Source organism: Temnothorax longispinosus, chromosome 3 (assembly GCF_030848805.1).
Source record: "Temnothorax longispinosus isolate EJ_2023e chromosome 3, Tlon_JGU_v1, whole genome shotgun sequence".
NCBI lineage: Eukaryota > Metazoa > Arthropoda > Insecta > Hymenoptera > Formicidae > Temnothorax > Temnothorax longispinosus.
The window spans coordinates 580,375-600,538 of record NC_092360.1 but is presented as its reverse complement, the minus strand read 5'-3'; the positions used below and the strand labels follow the sequence as shown (position 1 = coordinate 600,538).

At 33.6% G+C, this 20,164-nt stretch overlaps 1 protein-coding gene across 11 annotated transcripts in view; it reads left to right on the top strand.

The window, feature by feature from the left end:
- Positions 1–575: 575 nt before the first annotated feature.
- Shi (dynamin-1 shibire) overlaps positions 576–20,164 on the top strand; it is a 21,704-nt gene continuing 2,115 nt past the window's right edge. The window contains exons 1-17 of one of the 11 annotated variants that reach the window (XM_071773015.1): positions 576–1,369; positions 2,799–2,872; positions 3,531–3,680; positions 3,751–3,954; positions 4,025–4,217; positions 4,298–4,507; positions 5,233–5,447; positions 5,592–5,737; positions 5,871–6,028; positions 7,839–7,865; positions 9,244–9,415; positions 9,544–9,786; positions 10,475–10,486; positions 10,794–11,000; positions 11,387–11,562; positions 12,221–12,346; positions 14,106–19,070. In XM_071773015.1, coding sequence (XP_071629116.1) covers positions 1,206–1,369; positions 2,799–2,872; positions 3,531–3,680; positions 3,751–3,954; positions 4,025–4,217; positions 4,298–4,507; positions 5,233–5,447; positions 5,592–5,737; positions 5,871–6,028; positions 7,839–7,865; positions 9,244–9,415; positions 9,544–9,786; positions 10,475–10,486; positions 10,794–11,000; positions 11,387–11,562; positions 12,221–12,346; positions 14,106–14,205 — 2,577 coding nt within the window. In that variant the 5' untranslated portion in view covers positions 576–1,205 and the 3' untranslated portion in view covers positions 14,206–19,070. Of the gene's footprint in view, positions 1,370–2,798; positions 2,873–3,530; positions 3,681–3,750; positions 3,955–4,024; positions 4,218–4,297; positions 4,508–5,232; positions 5,448–5,591; positions 5,738–5,870; positions 6,029–7,838; positions 7,866–9,243; positions 9,416–9,543; positions 9,787–10,474; positions 10,487–10,793; positions 11,001–11,386; positions 11,677–12,157; positions 12,347–12,687; positions 19,071–20,164 lie in introns of those variants that run through there. The other 10 variants (XM_071773018.1, XM_071773008.1, XM_071773016.1 and 7 more) reach the window with 10 other exon arrangements.

Sequence of the window (20,164 nt, the reverse complement as noted above, 5' to 3'; positions counted from 1 at the left end):
TTTTCGATTTATCGTTATTGGAGCTATCACCGCGAGCGTCTTGCCGTCTTCGAAAAGCTATAATTCGCTCCAAGTAAATGGAGCATCGCCTGTACAATGTACATTAGACTGCCGGAGAGGCGGAAGGGAAGAGAAAAATTGAAGAAATATACAAAAGGTGCGGGCTGGAAAGAACAACCCGTTCGCGAGTATCCATCAGTATCATGAAGCGAGCCGATATCGCGGGCATCGATCGGACAGAGGTATCGATTCGTCGCGTCGCTCGCGTATATCGGAAGTGAACGTCGCTCAGCCGAATTTCCGTCGCGCGCGCGCGCGTGCGAACGCCTTGGTTACGAACAGACGTCGACGGTGGACGTGGGGTCCGTGGGGGACGCGCGCGGAGGCCGCGGAGTAAAAAGGTCAGAGCGTTGAGCGTTGACGGACACTCGCGCGCGTACGTTATGGATTTTATCTCACCGCCGCGAAAGTGGGTCACGACGGCGACGTACGGCGGCGGTGGTGGTGGCGGCGGCGGCGACTTGTGCGCAGTGTGCGCACGCTTCGATTATCGATTGAACCGCTCTACGGGGCTCGCCGGAGCGGCAGGCGCCGCAAGTCCGTCGTCGTCTCGTCGTCGCCGTCGCCGTCGCGTAACCATTCCGAGATCCCACATTTAATGCGCGGCGCCTGTACATAACGCGGTGGCGCTCGTTCGCACGATCGCGACCGAGATTTCAAATCGTTCCCCTCGGCGTATCGTGCGCGCGCACGCGCACGCGCATCCGCGACGTGAGCGAGCGAGACCGATGCGAATGCGAGATCGAGCGATTCGCGTCGCCACCACCGCCGCCGCCGCAGCCGCCATTGCGACTGGAAAGATGCGGTGAAGTTTGCCGCGGAAGAGCGAGAGCCGTCAGCGTCAGCCAGTGAGGCAGGCGGGCGGGCAGAGCGCGTGCGAGCGGCAGGCACTAGCCCTCGCGGAAATCGGCCATCTTGCTTTTAGTGCACGCTTGGATCTCGTAACGGACAGTCACTCGCCTCCGTCAGCCACCCTTTTCGGGCGGTCGTGCGTGTGCGGGTGGTGGCAGGCCAGCAGCTCTAGGCGGTGCGCCGCGTACGCAGAGCGAGAAATCACAGCTGTGGAGAAATAGAGAAGGAGATAAGGAGAGTGCGTGCGTGTCGAACGAGCGGTGTAGTGCGGATTACGCGACTCCGGCGGCAGGATGGCGGGCAACACGGGTATGGAACAGTTGATCCCGATCGTGAACAAGCTGCAGGATGCGTTCACGCAGCTCGGCGTGCACATGCAGCTCGATCTGCCGCAGATCGCGGTGGTGGGCGGCCAAAGCGCGGGCAAGAGCTCCGTGCTCGAGAACTTCGTCGGCAAGTGAGTATCGCGGGGGCTGACGTTGTATAATCGCGTCCCCGACTCCTCCTCCTGCTCTCGCAGCCTCGCGGTTAATTCGAACTCCCGAGATAAATGGCATCGTTGTCCATAAGGCATCATTCCTTGTATAGGGAATCTCTCGCACACATGGACGATACGAGCATGTAGATCCTCTCGTCCCCGTCGTTACTCCACTTATGGCACTTGAAGGCGGAGCGGATTCGATCGAACGCGATCGATGAACACCGCCGCTGTCGATCTCCTCCCCCCTAAATCTCTGTTTCTCTTGACAGTTAGCGTTTTCTCTCCTCCCTACGTCATAGACGCACGTTTGTCGTTTTCCGTTTTCGTGCGCAGAAAGCGTAACGCAGTTATATTTACGAAACTCTCATAGGTCTTCATTTCGATTCCACGCTGACGTTCCTCGTCGCTACGCAAGTCCTGCGAGTCCTCTAAGGCGTGGCGGAAACACGCGCGGCTTTTCAATTTCACCGCGACGTCGTCGTCAAAGAAAATCATTTGACAGTCGATTGTCCCCGTGGCACGGTACTTTTTGCGCGCAGCATAAAGCATAGAGCGTGGAGCGAACGAAGCGACCGCACGAACGACGTCAGAACGCCCACAAGGCGACCTGTCAAGTGCCTTCTTCGTGACATCGTCGCGGGAATACTTAGAAATGCCCGTTCATGCGCAAAACCGGCGGGATGACTCTACGTCCTCGTAGCGAACGCCTCTTCGTCATTCACGTCGTCTCTGACGTTTATTAAACGCACAACTGGCGATTATGCAAAATATTGTATTGATTGTGAGTTAAAAATAGCCAAGGAACAATGATTCAGTCTTGAAATTGTTTATGGGATTTTTGTCTAATTTTGTCTTACGTCCCTTCGATATTCGCTATTTAAACAAAGTATTATATTGTTGACGAGTGAAGCGTCTATATATAGAGAAATATTGATTATCGTTTTTAATTCTTGAGATCTTTTATGACGCAGCTGATTTGTCGTACCACGTTGCACAAGATATGTTTGTCACATTACATTGCGGATGAATTAGTATTAGGCTTTGGAAGAAACTAGTACGAATCTATTAATTCGCAATTTTATGTTAAAGATACTTATTAGAGACAAAAATTTCTCAGAGATAGAACATGAATCACAGAGAATATTCAAGATAGATAAAAGGATAATCTGATATTGATATCTTTATCAAAGCATATTTTTATCAAAGAAGAAAGTTATATCATGGAATAAATAATTATCATTAGCATTGAGTTATATACATATCGTAATTTATAGTATTTAAACACATATTTGTACAATTATTTTGATGAGTAACTAATTTATTATTGTTTGTAAATAGTGCAATATATATAATAGTAATAATTTATATATATGAGGTCGATGTTAACAAAAATATTTTTTTCCAGAGACTTCTTGCCAAGAGGTTCAGGCATTGTGACAAGGAGACCTCTCATCTTACAGTTGATTAACAGCCCAACTGGTGAGTCATAGTGTACCGAATACATTACCTTATTTTTCTTGTAACACTTGATATACAATAATCAATATAAAGTTATCTTGCATATCTGACAGTAATCTCAAAATCTCTTACTTTTAAAAGCACGTGTAAGAAATGGTTTAAAGAGGACACGGAGTTCTCATATACTCGTAATATCATCTTGTTAACCTATTGACCTGTACTTGTGGCAAATATCTTCCTTTTTAAGCAAGGAACACATTAATGTTTGATGCATTTACTCCACTTATATGTCATTCTCTGCTTGACCCTTGTTGAAAAACTTTTTATCATGTGACATTTATTATATTAAATTTGTGCAAAAATAGTTATTGACATTTTGCGTTTTATTATTGTATAATATTAATAAATATAATGTAATAAGACAAATTTAATAACGTCATTTTGCCTCTTGAACTTTTATCATCATTGAAGTTATCACGTTTCCTGTATCATACTTCCTGAGCCTAAAATTATGATAAGCTGTAAGTTGAATGTATCTCATCAGACAGCATACAGATATGATAAATATTAAAGTAATATAAAATATTACTTTCCATTTTTTTATTTTACTGTTCTCTCTGTTAAATAATAAGAATCGTCTTTGGAAATTAAAGTAACCTTTTTCTTTCTTATGTTATAGAATTTGCGGAATTTTTACATTGCAAAGGTAAAAAATTTGTGGATTTTGAAGAGGTGCGGAAGGAAATTGAAGCAGAAACAGACAGGGTGACCGGAGGTAACAAGGGCATTTCTAACATACCAATTAATCTCAGAGTATATTCACCCAACGGTGAGTACAACAAGAAAGTTGCTTTAAAAAAAAATTTATCATTTACTAACATACATTTATCTTTATGCAGTTCTAAATTTGACATTAATTGATTTACCTGGACTTACAAAAGTACCGATCGGAGATCAACCAGCAGATATAGAAGCCCAAATTAAAGCCATGATCTTTCAGTTCATCAAACGTGAAAATTGTCTCATATTGGCAGTCACCCCAGCTAATACTGATTTAGCTAATAGCGATGCTCTTAAACTTGCTAAAGAAGTGGATCCACAAGGTATCCATTCATTTGCAATGCTGTTATTAATATTTCTTTGACCTTAATATTTAATGCACAATACTATAAGGTGTACGTACAATTGGCGTTATCACTAAACTGGATCTCATGGACGATGGCACCGATGCAAGAGATATTTTGGAAAATAAATTATTGCCATTGAGAAGGGGTTATATCGGAGTTGTCAATAGAAGTCAAAAGGATATAGAAGGAAGGAAGGATATCAAAAATGCTCTGGCCGCTGAGCGAAAGTTCTTCCTCAGGTATACGAACAACTCTAAAAATTATAGAAATATAATTATTCTTTTTTTGACCATATGTAACGTTTGTTTCACTTTGTTAGCCATCCGTCTTATCGTCATCTAGCAGACAGGTTGGGTACGCCATATTTGCAGAGAGTTCTCAATCAACAGTTAACAAATCATATCAGGGATACCTTGCCAGCTCTAAGAGATAGATTACAAAAGCAACAGTTAGCTTTAGAGAAGGATGTCGAGCAGTACAAACATTTCAGACCTGATGATCCTGCAATCAAAACAAAGGCTATGTTACAGTAAGTGAATTCAGAATTTTACAATGTGCCGGGTTACAATATCTCAGTGTTTGTCTTCCATTCATAAAATATGTATTGTAAAAATCACAAATGCATATCTTATAGCAGAATATATCACACACATGTACATACATACACATATATGTAATATCAAAATTCTTTAGATGAATGTATTCTATATTTCATATTGTCATGTTAAGCAATAATCATGCAAATGAAACAATAGTTCTTTCTTATCTTTTCATTTTTAATATTTTTTATTTTGTGGTAGAGGGTCTTGAAGTTTTAGATCATTTGCTTTTTCGTTTTTCAGATCAATTCAAATGTATATGTAGGTATCCTTGTTTCATCTATTAGTTTTATTTAACAGAAATAGTGTGCCATTTGCATGAAATTTTAACTAATTGAAAAACTGCGTTCTTTTTATTATATGTAAATGCTTTTTTAAGATTTGGGAAATAATTTGATGGCATAAAACTATTCTGCTACAAGAAAACTAACAAATAAGAATTGCTAACAATAAATTTTTTTAATACGTGAAGTACTATATGAAATCCTACATATCTTTATATATGACAATATATGACATTTTTATTATACATTTGCAGATTGTGACGCAATAACAGATATTATTTTAAATGTGTTTTGTGAATGGTAGATAACATCAAGACTCTCTATCCATATAACTAATATTTTATAGCAAATTATATTACACAAATTAATAGAAAAACGTTTTTAAGGATGATACAGCAGCTTCAGTCAGATTTCGAGAGGACCATAGAAGGCTCAGGTTCAGCACAAATTAATACTAACGAACTCAGTGGTGGCGCGAAAATCAACAGACTTTTCCATGAGCGTTTCCCGTTCGAAATTGTTAAGATGGAATTTGATGAAAAAGAATTAAGGAAAGAAATTGCTTTTGCCATTAGAAATATACATGGTGAGTTTCTTCTGATATCATTGTTACTTGAAAAATCGTTACGACAAAATTCTATAGAATTAAATTACGAAGTTTTGCAATATCAAGTTACTTACACATTAACAAAATAAAGTATTACATATTGACAAAATTTTAATACGATAGGTATCAGGGTGGGATTATTTACCCCAGACATGGCTTTTGAGGCAATAGTCAAAAAACAAATAAACAGACTTAAAGAACCAAGTCTCAAGTGTGTGGACTTAGTCGTGCAAGAACTTAGTAATGTTGTACGCATTTGTACTGATAGGGTAAGTCTAAGATAATTATAGAATACAAGAATTATTATTCAATAAATTTAAATAATATATGAATCGACAATTTTTTTTGCAATTTTTTTTTTAATTATGCAATTCTTATATGCCGGTTTTGTACAAATTACAGATGTCGCGTTATCCTAGACTGAGAGAAGAGACGGAACGTATTATAACGACATACGTCAGGCAGCGCGAACAAATGTGTAAAGAGCAGCTGATTTTGCTGGTGGATTGCGAACTCGCATACATGAATACGAATCATGAAGATTTCATCGGTTTTGCGAAGTAAGTAATCACTAAACATTTCCACGCTATTTGTTATATGTTACATTAGATTTATCTATTATTTACAGAGATAAACAATAGCCACAGAAACTTTCAGTTTTTTTAAGTTGACACATCTAGTTTCTACATGTCGTTTTTGTTACATTTATGCTTGCTGCTATATTTTCTTATTTTACATATGTCAAATTTGATATAGCCACTAAATAGCAAGAAACGTTACATAATGTTGTTATAGTATTTAGACAAAGATGTATGTTTCAAAAACTGCTTTTTAGTTAAAAAAAATATTAGCAACATATTCACGTGTATATTGCACTATAAAGTTTTATAAAGTTCTTAATATTCTGTATATACTATATTTCTCATTTAACACAATAAAGTACTTACTTTTTAGAATACACATTTATTTCTACAAAGTTTAGAAAAAATAGTTTATTTAAAGAACTATCTTTTGCGATTTTATGCTGTAAACATTTTTGTTTACAATTTTAAAATATATTAAAGTAGTTTTAGACTAAAAATAGTAAATCACACATATAGCTTGCTTAATGCTTATTAGAATATAAATAATTATAAAAGAGATATTCTTTCTAAGAACCTATGTAAAAAAATTAAAATTTTAAATATCTTTGGAAGATATAGAGAAAATCGTACTACACGTGATTGATATGTCAGATTATTTGTTTGCTTGCCATTATTCTTTCACTCAAATTATCAGCGCATATACTTTCACAGTCAGTGCATGTCTTGCTAAAATCAGCTCACATGGCAATCTATAATCACGCTAACATTCTCTCAGCTCGTCCTCCCTTCAAGGCCAAAAGCCGCTCTAGAATTTGACAAGCAATAACTTGCGTAGTATTATTTCTACTCGATGTACACTTGTATGACACTATGCTAAAATCATATATAAATATGATTTGAATTCTCTTTCATACTTTGTAATTTTAGTTTATTTCTGTTAATTATCTTATTATTAACGTGACTTGATCTTTTATTTATTCTTGTTTATTTTATTTAATAGTTAAGAACGTAATTGTGTATTACAATTTATAAAATTTTTAGAGGTATTTCTAAACATCTAATAAATTGAAGTTACTTAAAATTTAAATAAAATTACTTGATTGTTAAATTATAAAATAAGATTTAGAATGATTATAATAATGATTTAAGAAATAGCTTCTCAAATCAAAGAAATATCTGAGCAAAAAAAAGAAATGTCTTCTGAAATTACTAAGGATATGGAATTGCATTTGCACATATTACATTCTTTGTAGCTCAAATTGATTTTTATTGTTATGGCTATATAGCAGTATTTCCGTATAATTTATTTTATATTTTTAATCTTTGCTTCAAATAAATTATAACATCTCTAAAAATTAATTATAAAAAGATAATTATAAAAATTACATTAGGTACTTACAATATATAGCTAATATTAGATAGATAAATATAAGCGTATAACTGAACAAGTAATAGGCTTATATAAATTTGTTAATGATGTTGCTGATGATTGTGTCATAAATTTTCTTGATTTTATTTGTAATGTTATTGGGGACAAGGCATACAGATTTTGTGCAAAAGTATACATCGTTGCAGTTCTTGTTTTTTAGCATATATGATCTTAGTTTATACATCTCTTAATAAGAAGTGCAATTAAATGATAAAATTATGATATATATTCTTTATAATCTAATATGTGTGCCTTTCCCTAATTAAAGTAATATGGCCTTATCTTGATACTTCTTTTTTCTTATTATCAATTTCTTCAAATTTCACAATTAAAGAAATGATTTAATTATATCGGCAGCGCTGCAGCCAGTTACCATAATGCAAGGTAAGAATATTAAAGTACATTTCAACAAAAATTTACACTACATTTTTATCCCTCTCCATTTTCACGCTCTTTCTTTCTGTGGCTTATTTTATTTTTCTTTTGATATCTTATTGCTTCTATTTTAAGTTGAAACACTAATGTACTATGAGCTAAATTAATTTTTAAGCTTGATATTGTTTTTATCAATATTCTGAAATTTTCTAAACAAGCAAACTATATGTTTATACATATATATTGATTTTCTCATATTTTTCTAGAATTTAAATTGATTGAATATTAATTCAATCATTAATTTTTAAATGCTACAATTAATTAGCATTTAAAACAAAAAACTTATATAAGTTATAGTATATAACGAAAAATTAGTTTTTAACTGATTTTCTTTAAATACTAAATTCATGTTTTTCAGTTAAAATCAGATTCAAGAAAATTATTATGTAATTTAAACTTGGTACTGATTTCAGTATATCAATGAAAATTCTGCATAATATTAAAATTATGAGGTGCAGCACGTTGTTCTTGCAATCTATCTCGTATATTTTCAATTTTTTTACATTAGTCTATTACTATTTCAATTTTTTTTTCTTTGCAGATTATAAGTTTGCTTTATTTCAAATTAAGATAAGGACTTCTCGTTTCTAAGTTATGCCAGAAAATTAGAACTCGTAAATGAAAGTATTTACTAAAGTCATCTGCATTATTCATGAGACTTTTAGACTGTAATTCATACAGCAACATCACACTTACAATCTGTTTTATAATGGATGTAATATGCGCTTATGCAATCAACTTTTTTCATAATCGCTTTTGCACCACAACATTGGAAATTGTTGCAGTGTTGTCTAAATGATAGCTACATTGTACATATGTTTGTGATTCTAGTGTTGTTTATGTGGCTATGCAGCAAATGTGCGCTTAGAAAATCTTGAAGTTATATGAAGCATAAAATGCATGAAACAATATGGCAATATACACACAATAATTCTGATATATATTATGTCAATTCTGAGGTGAAGATTTTCTCAGTGGTTCTTTTCGAAATAGATGTATAAATATACGTTGATTTGTAGGTAAAGGCACAAAGTACTGTCCGTCTTTAACCTGTATATATTATTATTTTTATTGTAAAATAAAAATATTGAATTTATATATTAGTATATGTATAATCAAAAATTTGTAACGTAAGCTATTTTATAATAAGCAAACGTTAATTTAGTTTCTTTTTACGGTATAGTACGTTTGTTTAAAACATGGATGCTAGGATCTTGCTGTTTTTTTTACTTATAACTGACTAATGTATACTTTGATGGCAATAATCCTTACAGTTGAATATATGAAATTTTATATTTTTCATTATACACTATGATTTATGTTACAGTGCACAGCAATCCTCGGAGAATTCCGTTAAGTCTGGACGGCATACATTAGGCAACCAAGTAATTCGTAAAGGCTACATGTGCATACATAATCTCGGTATTATGAAGGGCGGTTCAAGAGATTACTGGTTTGTTTTAACATCGGAGAGTATCTCCTGGTTCAAGGATGAAGAAGTAAATATTGTTCATATTTATTGATAGCTTTTAAATTGGATGTTAAAAATCATAGCATTTTATATTGAAAAAGAATTATTAACATCCGAGAACAATGTCTAATCCATTATATATTTTTATGTACAAAGGAACGTGAAAAGAAGTACATGTTGCCTTTGGATGGCCTGAAATTGCGTGATCTAGAACAAAGTTTCATGTCGCGTCGTCACCTATTTGCGTTATTCAATCCAGAAGGAAGAAACGTTTATAAAGATTATAAACAGCTGGAGTTGAGTTGTGAAACACAAGATGATGTTGACTCCTGGAAAGCGTCATTCCTGAGAGCTGGTGTATATCCCGAAAAATCAACAGAGCAAGCAAATGGCGAAGAAGTGAGTTCATTATTGGTCAAAATACGATTAAATAATTATGCATGTGCCGTTATAAAAAAGACAATTTATGTTTTATATCAGTTTATTTATCAAAGATTTAAATCAGTTACACAACAATTTATATATATATATATATATATATATGTGTGTGTGTGTGTGTGTGTGTGTGTGTAAAAAAAAAGAATATTATCTCTAATTTGTATTATGAATTAATTTATTATATTTATTAGAATCCATTTTAATTTATTTTAGGATAAGCAGAGGGTGAGTTAATAATAAACAAAAAGAGATCTTGTTTTTAATTTTTTAACCTTGTGGTGATCTGAATTACGTTGTTAAGAGCAACTAACAAAAATAATTTTTGTTAGAATTATTTTAGAAAAATAGAGGTTTGGCTTTATTTTTATGATTAGGATAGACTTAGAATATACATGCAGAATTAATATTCAATTTTGCAAAGTTTTATATTCCAAGATTGTAATATTTTACGCGAGGATGTTATTTTATATCGGTACATCTTTACGTTTTCATTACCTTTTGAATACTATTACATGTACTTGAGATGTCTGTGCAGAGTGCGTGGGTTTTTATATCTATAACCGTTTCTAAACTAATAATTAATCTTTTGTATTGAGTGCATAATACAAACCATTATCTTTTTTGTCTCATATTTGAATCGACTAAAAAGGATGGATATGAGGTTGGTACAATCGTGTTTTCAATTACAAAGCACGACACTTACATAAGCACTGGATACTTTTTCAACCAAACACACTGCTGCAGAAAATTCCAACACTATAGAACATGTTATTCTTTATTCTATATTATCGATTATATTTCTAGATTTGATTACTTACATTCGTCACATTAGTTTAATGTATCGTAATACTGCGAATATTATCTGATATATAGCTTTTTGGTCATTGAACCGTTTGAAATTGTTTTAGTTGATAATATAGACACGATATATATATCTAGTTTAAACGAGATTGTTCTTGTTTCTTTAGGGTGGAACAGAGGGTCAATCATCGATGGATCCTCAATTGGAGCGTCAGGTGGAAACTATCAGGAACTTAGTAGATTCTTACATGAAGATTGTCACGAAAACTACCCGTGATCTGGTTCCAAAGACAATTATGCACCTTATTATTAACAATGCTAAGGACTTTATTAATGGAGAATTGTTGGCACATCTTTATGCAAGTGGCGATCAGGTAACAAATTATGTTAATACAATATGTTTTGTATTTATACGACAGTTTATTGCAAAATTAGTTCTTAATTTTATATATCAATCCTTTCCACTGTTTCCTAGTCAACCAACGATGAAATAAATACTCTGACGATATTCAATAATCCTATAATCGTAAGTGTACCTTACCATTCCTTTCCTTCTGTCCTTCTCCTTTTTTTGAGTACTTGGTTCAAGAGAAACATGTTTATCATTTTTTTTAACATAATAAATTTAATTCAACTATTAAATATATTGAAATTTTAAATATAGCGCATTCTTACGTTTACATATCTGGTATTTTCTATCTGTATCTTTATATATCCTTTTTATCTGAGAAAATCTTATGATGTATATGTGCAATTACAGTCTTCAATGATGGAAGAATCTCCCGAAGAGGCGCAGAAACGGGAAGAGATGCTACGTATGTATCACGCATGTAAAGAGGCTCTTCGTATCATTGGAGATGTCTCCATGGCCACGGTTTCAACCCCAGTACCACCACCCGTGAAGAACGACTGGCTGGCATCCGCCGACAATCCAAGGTAACCCTTATGTTATTCCTAAAATGGTCTATCGCGCATTTTACTAATTTTTCATCCTTACATTTTGTACCGTCTGCTTTGCCATACATTTGAACACCGTTGAAACAGTCTTGGGTAAGATTTTTTACATATAATGTATTTATCTTTATTTATTTTTTTTTTTTTTTAACAAATTATATCTCGTCAAGAACAAAAGTCCAATCATTTTATTATATAGAACATCATGTTCACGTTATGCATGCTCTTCCAATAGTACACTTTCCCTGAGTAACGATATTTTTTTTGTATTAAGTATTAAGCTAGGTTAGAATATTGTTAGAATTTAATTATTTATTAATATTTCAATTTAATCGATCAATATTTTATATATTTGATGCCAACTATTTTTTATTATTTATATCTTTGAATATTAAAAAATATGAAAGAATTATTATATGGACACACACTCATTGTCAGAAAACACAAAGATTTTGTGCGATAACCTTTGATGTAGGATTGCTTGCAACTTTCCTTTTGTTCTGAAAGAACATTCTGACGCGCTCAAATGATGCAGAAGTCGATTATAAGCCGATTGTAAACGTATTATACGTTTTAGATTATCACCACCATCTCCTGGTGGTCCAAGACGCGGAGTGACACAGCCACCACCTATTTCTAGCTCACGAGCACCACCACCAGTACCTGGAGGCGGGCGGCCAGCACCAGCCATTCCTAATAGACCTGGTCCAGGTGGACCACCACCGACGCGAGCTAATCCTGGCCTACCTCCACCTATGATACCATCGTGAGTACAATATAACTTATATTAGAGCTTAGAACTATAAAAATTCCATTTATTAATATCGCAGATAAAATCTTAGATCTCAAATCGTATATCGCGATTTTATTGTGCCATCGATCGCAATTCTTACGTCAAGCTAATCTGCGCACATCGAATTTTAAGTCGCACAATAACATTCCTTGCTGATTGTGTGTTCGAAGTATAATGATGCAGTAACGACGTGAAAGCTGTATACAATCGTGAACGTAACGTTCGCAGCTTTCTCCGAGAACTTTGCCCAACTATATTAAACAGTAGCTTTTGTGATTGGGGCTTTTGGGTGCTAACTTCACTTTCTATTGCAGGCGCCGACAATAAGTCTTCGCACTAACTCGCCTATTCGCTACTAATCAATACCGTATTCGTTGCATTATAGACAAATGTATATTTTACACAAAAACACTTTCTCTCTTCTAATGTTACCGTTACTGTCTGCATACACTATGAGAGATTATGCGATCAATGTTAATTAAGTAGGAGTGTGAAAATAACACGAGAATTATTCTAATTGTATAAGTCCTGCACTCTTTATTGTGTTTCTGGAATCTAATTGAGCTTCCAAGTGTCGAGCAATTTGTCTAGTGTATTTCACCTACGTGACACGACAACGACATATTTTTTAAGCGATTAAGATTTGAGGAAGGAGAAGAATAACTGTGTTATTCTTCTTATTATTTCTATTATTTAATATTTATATTGCATGAACAGTGTAATAATTTTTAGCCTAATTCATATATATGTACATGACATATATTACATACATATATGTATATATACGTATATGTATATTGTATAATATTATATCTGCCACGAAGATTAACACAGCCCTAATTGTAGTTGTACTTTAACACCACCAGTAGTGAAATCTGCAATACTAAATATTTCCAAAGATACAATATCTTCTTCTTAGTAAATGGATATATATATATATATATATATATATATATATATATATATAAAATATGCGTAGTCGAGTCACACATGTTTGATTGTAAATTATCTTGATGAAGCTGTACATCACATATATGTATATACTATTGAAAATATTGTCAAATAAAGGACTTTGCGTTCTTATGACAGATAGATAGCTATTTATTTACTTACTAACAGCATGACATTTCGGCAAAATGCAATTAGATATGAAAAATGACAGTTTTTGGAATCTATTAGTTATCTACCAATCATATTTATCATTGGTACATATTTCGTGTAAAAACTACGATATGCCCTGTTTAATGTAATTTCAAAGCTTTTCAAACGCATAACAACACTTCTACTTTATACGTTTCCTATTATCTAAAAATATTTTATATGAAGTTTAATAATCCGAAACTTGTCAATTACTAATTGTGGACAAATATGTCGGTGCCTGCATTACGATTTATCAAAAGCAACAAAATAGCATATATAATTGTTATGTATTTTATAAACGGAAGCTAAGGCGAGTTTAGTCTAACAGCTTAAGAGCTGCCTTTGAATATCGAACAGATATCGTATCGTTATTACAAAACGTTTTTATAACTACTGTTACAAAGTTATATATACGGTTAATGTGTTACTTTATCTTGGATACGCATTTAAAAAGGTATTATGCACGCTTTCGTACACGAGACACGCATCATAAGTTAACATTGCAGCAACGCTAAACGTATGATGTATGTCCCTGAAACAAATTGCAAGAGTGAGATCAGTAGTCAAAGCTGGGTATCCGTGGTGTGTTTAGTCGAGGGGGTGGTCTACAGCAGAGGATAACGCAAGCTGCGACACAGGCTGCGACGCAGGCCGCCGTGAACGAGCTGATGGACGCGTTCAAGATCAAGTAAATAGATATCCCCAGAGTCTTTCCGAGCTATACCCTAAATAACATAATATGGGTATCCGTTTAAGTTGCGCAAAAAGTAGATGGTAGACTGTTCAGGGTAACTGTTGAGAATGAACTAATTCATGTTTCCTTTTGAATAGATCTTTATAACAAAATTACGCAGAATAATCGCTAATTTGATCCTGTCTCATCTCCTCTGTGTCTTTTTCTCTTTTGCATGGTGTTCCTTGAATTTAATTAATGGTTATGTTTTTTTAATTAAATCTGTACACACGTGTGTACGAAACATATTTGTATGCATATTTTTATGTAGGAATAATCCCATAAAAGTATATATCTGTATTATATACATAAGTATAATGAATATAAATATATAAATATGATATATATATATATATATATATATATAAAATATTATATCTATATATCTTGTGCAATATTCCATATTACCTTCAATGTCTTAGAAGATCTGATTATAGTATTTTGCAAAATCACTTAGTCCAAAGTCGAGCAATAAAATTTTAAACTTTAACATTTTAAACTTCAGAACTGGAATCAAAGTATGACAGTCAGGAAAAATGTTATGAATTAAAAAATATATATATATACATATATGTGTAAAAAAAAACAAAGTAGATTCTAACGTAGAGATTAGCGCAGTTAATCCGATTTCATTGGTATTTTCACACTGTATAAAAGTGAAAACTCATATGTAGTCTTATTAGCGAATCTGAACGAGATATTATGAATTTCCTTCTAAAATGATGTATTTGTATCCAGTGAATCTATCCTGGAAAGTCTACCAGAACCTGATAATGTGATCGACAGTAGCTTTGCATTGATTATAAAGAACATTCCATCGTTGAAGAGCGAGTTCGATATAAATATTGATGGTATTGTCGCGTCAACTGCATCCGACATGTACTCGAATTGCAGTATATTGAAGAAAATGTCGAACGTGTCGTCAGCAGTAATAAGATAGATGAGAAAATGTCATGCTGTTGGGAAAGCTAAAACTCACGAATGTACATCCAGCTTGTTTTTAAACAAGATTCTTTAATGACAAAAGAATTGTACTACGCGGAATACCGTAAAAATTTCTCTCTATTTCTCTCTACCTCCTATAATGTATTTGTTACTTTTTTCTCTTATAGCCATTTAAAAAAAATATATATATATATGCCATATATATATTATATACATATATATACTACTATATAAGGAAATGAAAAATACTTCATAATATTTACGAGATAAACAAGAAAAAAATGTGCTCAGACATAGGATGTGATATAGCGTAGAATGCTTCAAGGATTTTGCATGAAAATCCGGAGTCACGAAATTCCTCTTCCTCCCTCTCTCTCTCTCTCTCTCTCTCTCTCTCTCTCTCTCTCTCTCTCTCTCTCTCTCTCTCTTTCTACCCCATCCCTTCTTCTTTCTTATCCCTTTTCTCCATCTGTCTTTTCTCTCCCCTCTCCATCCCTCTCCCTTTCTCTCTCTGAATAGTCTAAACTAACGATATAATCGCACCTATTGAGAGTAATGGTAAATAATATCACGTACAATGTATAATGAGTGAATATCACATTCGGCAAGCGCATCCAGGAGCGACATTGTATTTTGTATTATTTATAGTTATTTCTCTCGAAAAGAACTCCCTGATCATGCTTGCGGTTCAACTATATATGTATATAAGATGACTTTTTTGTAATTAGGTATTCTTGCCCATTTGCAGAGCAACGACGTGCTTCAAGATTTGTATAGTACGCGTTCTAGCATGAAATATTTATGATATTTAGAAAAAGGATTGTATTAAATGGTAACGACACGAGTTTATGAATTTATTATATAAAATTCATAATACTTGTAAAGTTGTTGTAAAACCGTGCCGGGTTGTACTATACATGGAGCGATTTACGCTCTCATTTCGAAAATGTTTACGCAATGACCCGGGAAAAACTCAAAGGCGGTAATCGAAGTGCAATTAAAAAAAAAAGAAAATATTATTTTTTGTTACAGTAGGATGTTGAATGTCTTCTCGAATAAATAACGAATTTAGAATAACACCGACGGCGGAAGACTCGTATTTTTCCGTGTCATTGCGTTGTTCGTATTCTATCCGATTGTCACTGTAAAGTCATGAGTTCAATAACGAACAAGAAAAATCTATAAATTCCACTTACAGCCACAAGTGTTAACATAGAACTTGTACCCTCCCATTGAAATTGCCAATATCAAAAGAAGGCCTAATAATATTTTTTGGTAGACACATACACACGCAGCCATTTTATCTCATGGTGGCGTAATTCTTTAACCATGCGCATCTTTTTATTTCGCGTTTGATTTGTTTAATTATCTTGCTATGAATTCATTCTTGAACTTATTAAAATTCCTCGCTCTTTCTCTGAAGCACGTCGGACTAACTACACATATGGTTTTTGCGTATCATTACTGAGACAAGAATATTATACTCGTGGTTTAAATATAATGGTGAAGTTCCGGAGTACTATCAATGTCACGTGTTTGTATTTGGCGCAGAGTATATAAGAAACGTCGACACGAAAGAGATTCCGCGTGCAACCACAAAGTACACTATTGTAATGTTATTGTACAGTAATTACTTGTATACAGATGTGCGTATATATAATATACATTGATCCTTTGAAGCAATGTCAGAATTAAATGCGTCGATATAACAAGAGTATCCGTAACGGGATTACAAATATTAAATGAATTATTAAAATCATCGCGCTATATTATATTATAAGAAATATATCCGCAGATTGTTTAGCAACGTATTTCACGCTCGATAGACTCGTGAGAGTTTTTCCGTTCTTATTTATAAAATGTGCAAAAATCATTTTTGCACTAGCAGTCGATGCAAAGAGGAAACTATGAGATAAGATTAAATAGGAACCTTTTTACAAGGTGTAGCTTTTCGATCGGGCATATCATATGCTGTGTGCACTCACTACACCGAATATTGTTAATATTTAAATGAGAAGTTAAATGTGAAATATTTAGAGCTTTTGATTTAGTTTTGTATGAATATTCCACCTCTTCTGATAGTGCACTATTTATATTTATTTTTAAAAGAAAAAAAAGATAAGCTGGAAAATTAGGCAAGATCATGGAAGTTAATGAAATCTATGTAATGTATTAGTGTAGAATATAAGTATGTGTAAGCATTCTATGTTATGTGGAATAGATGATCGGAGCGATAAGGGAATCGCACGTTCCACGTCTTCGCAATTGCACTTGTAGTAATTCCCATCGTAATATTATGAAAATTAATCTTATTAAATACATACTTAAGTGCATCTGGCGACGATTTGGTGGAATATCAACCTCAAGCCTTACAACGAAGGATGATATGACAAATTTATTTAGCGAATTTATCTAATTATAAATATTTTAACATATGATTAAATAGTAGATATATTTTGTTAAATGGTAAATATATTCTTTAAAGGCATATGTTTTCTCTCTGCTTTATATTATGATGGTTTAATTGTGGGAGGTACTAAGACCCAATGAGATAATTGTAGATAAATTGCGCCGAGCTGGTGAATGTCAACTTCTATATTGTCCATAAAATGAAAGAGAGATTTACGCAACAATATATATATATATATATATATATATATATATATATATATACATACATAGAAATCGCGATATGTACTTTACTCGACGCATTATATATGCTTCCATCTAAAGCCTTATATGTCACTCTAGATATTATGCTTATCTCATGTAAAGATAACATCGATTAAGTATGTAATTCTATACACCGCGGGCTGAGAATCTTTGGATCGTCGCGCTTGCATAGTGTTATGAAGAATATTTGAGAGAAAGCAGAGAGTATATAATATTTCAGTCGAAAAGCGAATCGTGGGTTTGCTGTCGGCGTAGTTTTGATATTTTGAAGGGTTTGGCACACAAGAGAACAATGATGGTCCCGTAATCTGTCAAGAGAAAGAGACAATATAAAGCGGACGATTTAACGACGTGCTACAAACGAAAATACTTCAAATATTTTCACCGGTATATAGAGACAGTAATTCGAAATTGCACCAAAGACAAAGCATATCTTCCCTCTACTTCTTCCTATTGTGCCAAACCCTTTGATTGTACGCGGACAAAGTAACCCCCAATTATAAAATAGAGAGTCCTTGATAAGCAAAACTTTCGCAGCCGCGATAACGAGCGACGGAAACCCATACAGCAAAATCACTATGTACTTCTAACTCCAGATATTGGACGACCAGATATAGTTCTCGTCGATCAACACAAACCATTATATATTGCCCTTGTTCATTTTTATATCGTATATTGATTTTTATAGCTATTTTTATTCCGAAAACGCTAAATCCGACCAAGAAACTATGATTATATTCTGGGGTAAAATTCACCTTGAAATATCGTTAAAATTATTACAATATAATATTGGAGGGTTACTTGGCTAAGGCGGCTTCTGCACGATCGGTATTTATTGACTCGATATATTGCGCTAATAGTATTGATATAGATATAATATTGATATTAATATATATGCATTATATAAACGATCAATATTATTGCGCAATGTGGAGATATTCTACAATAATATTGACCGTGTAAGAGCCGCTTAAGTTCTTCTGCGCTACATCCCGAAAAATGCGTTGTAATATCGCGCCATGCGCGCACGAGAGGCACACATACTGTTTTACTGCAATATAAATGTGTATATAGGGAGTAACATGTTATAATAGAATATATCTATATACGTATATATGTATATATCTGCGTACACATACATATATATATATATATGTGTATATATACATACGTATGTACGTGCAAAATAAGATTACGTGAAAAGGACATTGCTCTCACGAACAGTCGAAGACGCATTTCCGTTGGGTTTATCGCGAATCGCGAAGTAAATGATATGCCTCTTCTCGTTGAGAATGTTATATGTTTAATATTTCTCACGTATTGCGAATAACGATGCCGAAATTATCCAAAGATGAGCCAGAATGTGGCTCGTGAATGTGTTCTCCCTGGTGCACGGGGATGCGTATTCGCGTTCTGTGTATTTTTTTCAGTAGCTCTTGAACCTATCGTTTGAGATCCTGCAACATGTTTTTTTGTAATATGTACTCTTTTCTAAAATAGTACTATCGACCATAATCTGATCTGACAATATGTTGGTATGCACCAGGAAAATTATTAAAATTGATCTTATTTGATTCATTAAAGGCCATATAATTCTAATAGAGAGTATTGTTTAAAATTAATATTACATTCTAAATTATGATTGTTATTGTTTATTTCTAAAGATTTTCCATTATGATTAACACGGTCTTTCTAAAAAATTTAATATATTTAAAAATTACTTGTTGAAAAGTTTAAGAGAATGTTATCTAGTATTAAAATTATTTTGTTTATAATGAAAATAAAGATGGGTCATTGGCCATTAATGAATAAAAATTGATTCTGCAAAGTGAATCAAATTTTAACATTATTTCTTCTTTCAAATTTAGCGCCGCTATTGGAAAAATACGAGATGTATTATGTATTTCTGTTTATTTTAAACAGTTCGTTATATAAGTTAGTAATAATGCGATTAAATATTTTCTCACTATATTTATTTCTGCATGTGTTTTATCGCTGAAGCTTGAGCATGCTGTGTGAATCTCTCGTCTTACTTTTTAATCCAAATTGTTATTATTTTACGCTATTAATGTTTCACAAATTCATATTACTCTATTTATCTGTGTTATTCTGTTATTCATATTTTACATTTATATTTTTTTTCTGAAACTAAATGTGATTTGTTCTGTACGGCCTCAGCTTGACGCTACTTCGATAAAACTTTTATATTCGCCTAAGATCAAGAATATTTTTTAATATTTTGATATAATTAGACGATATCTCTTTAATTTTAATTACTTAGTCATTGAACGACCTAGATT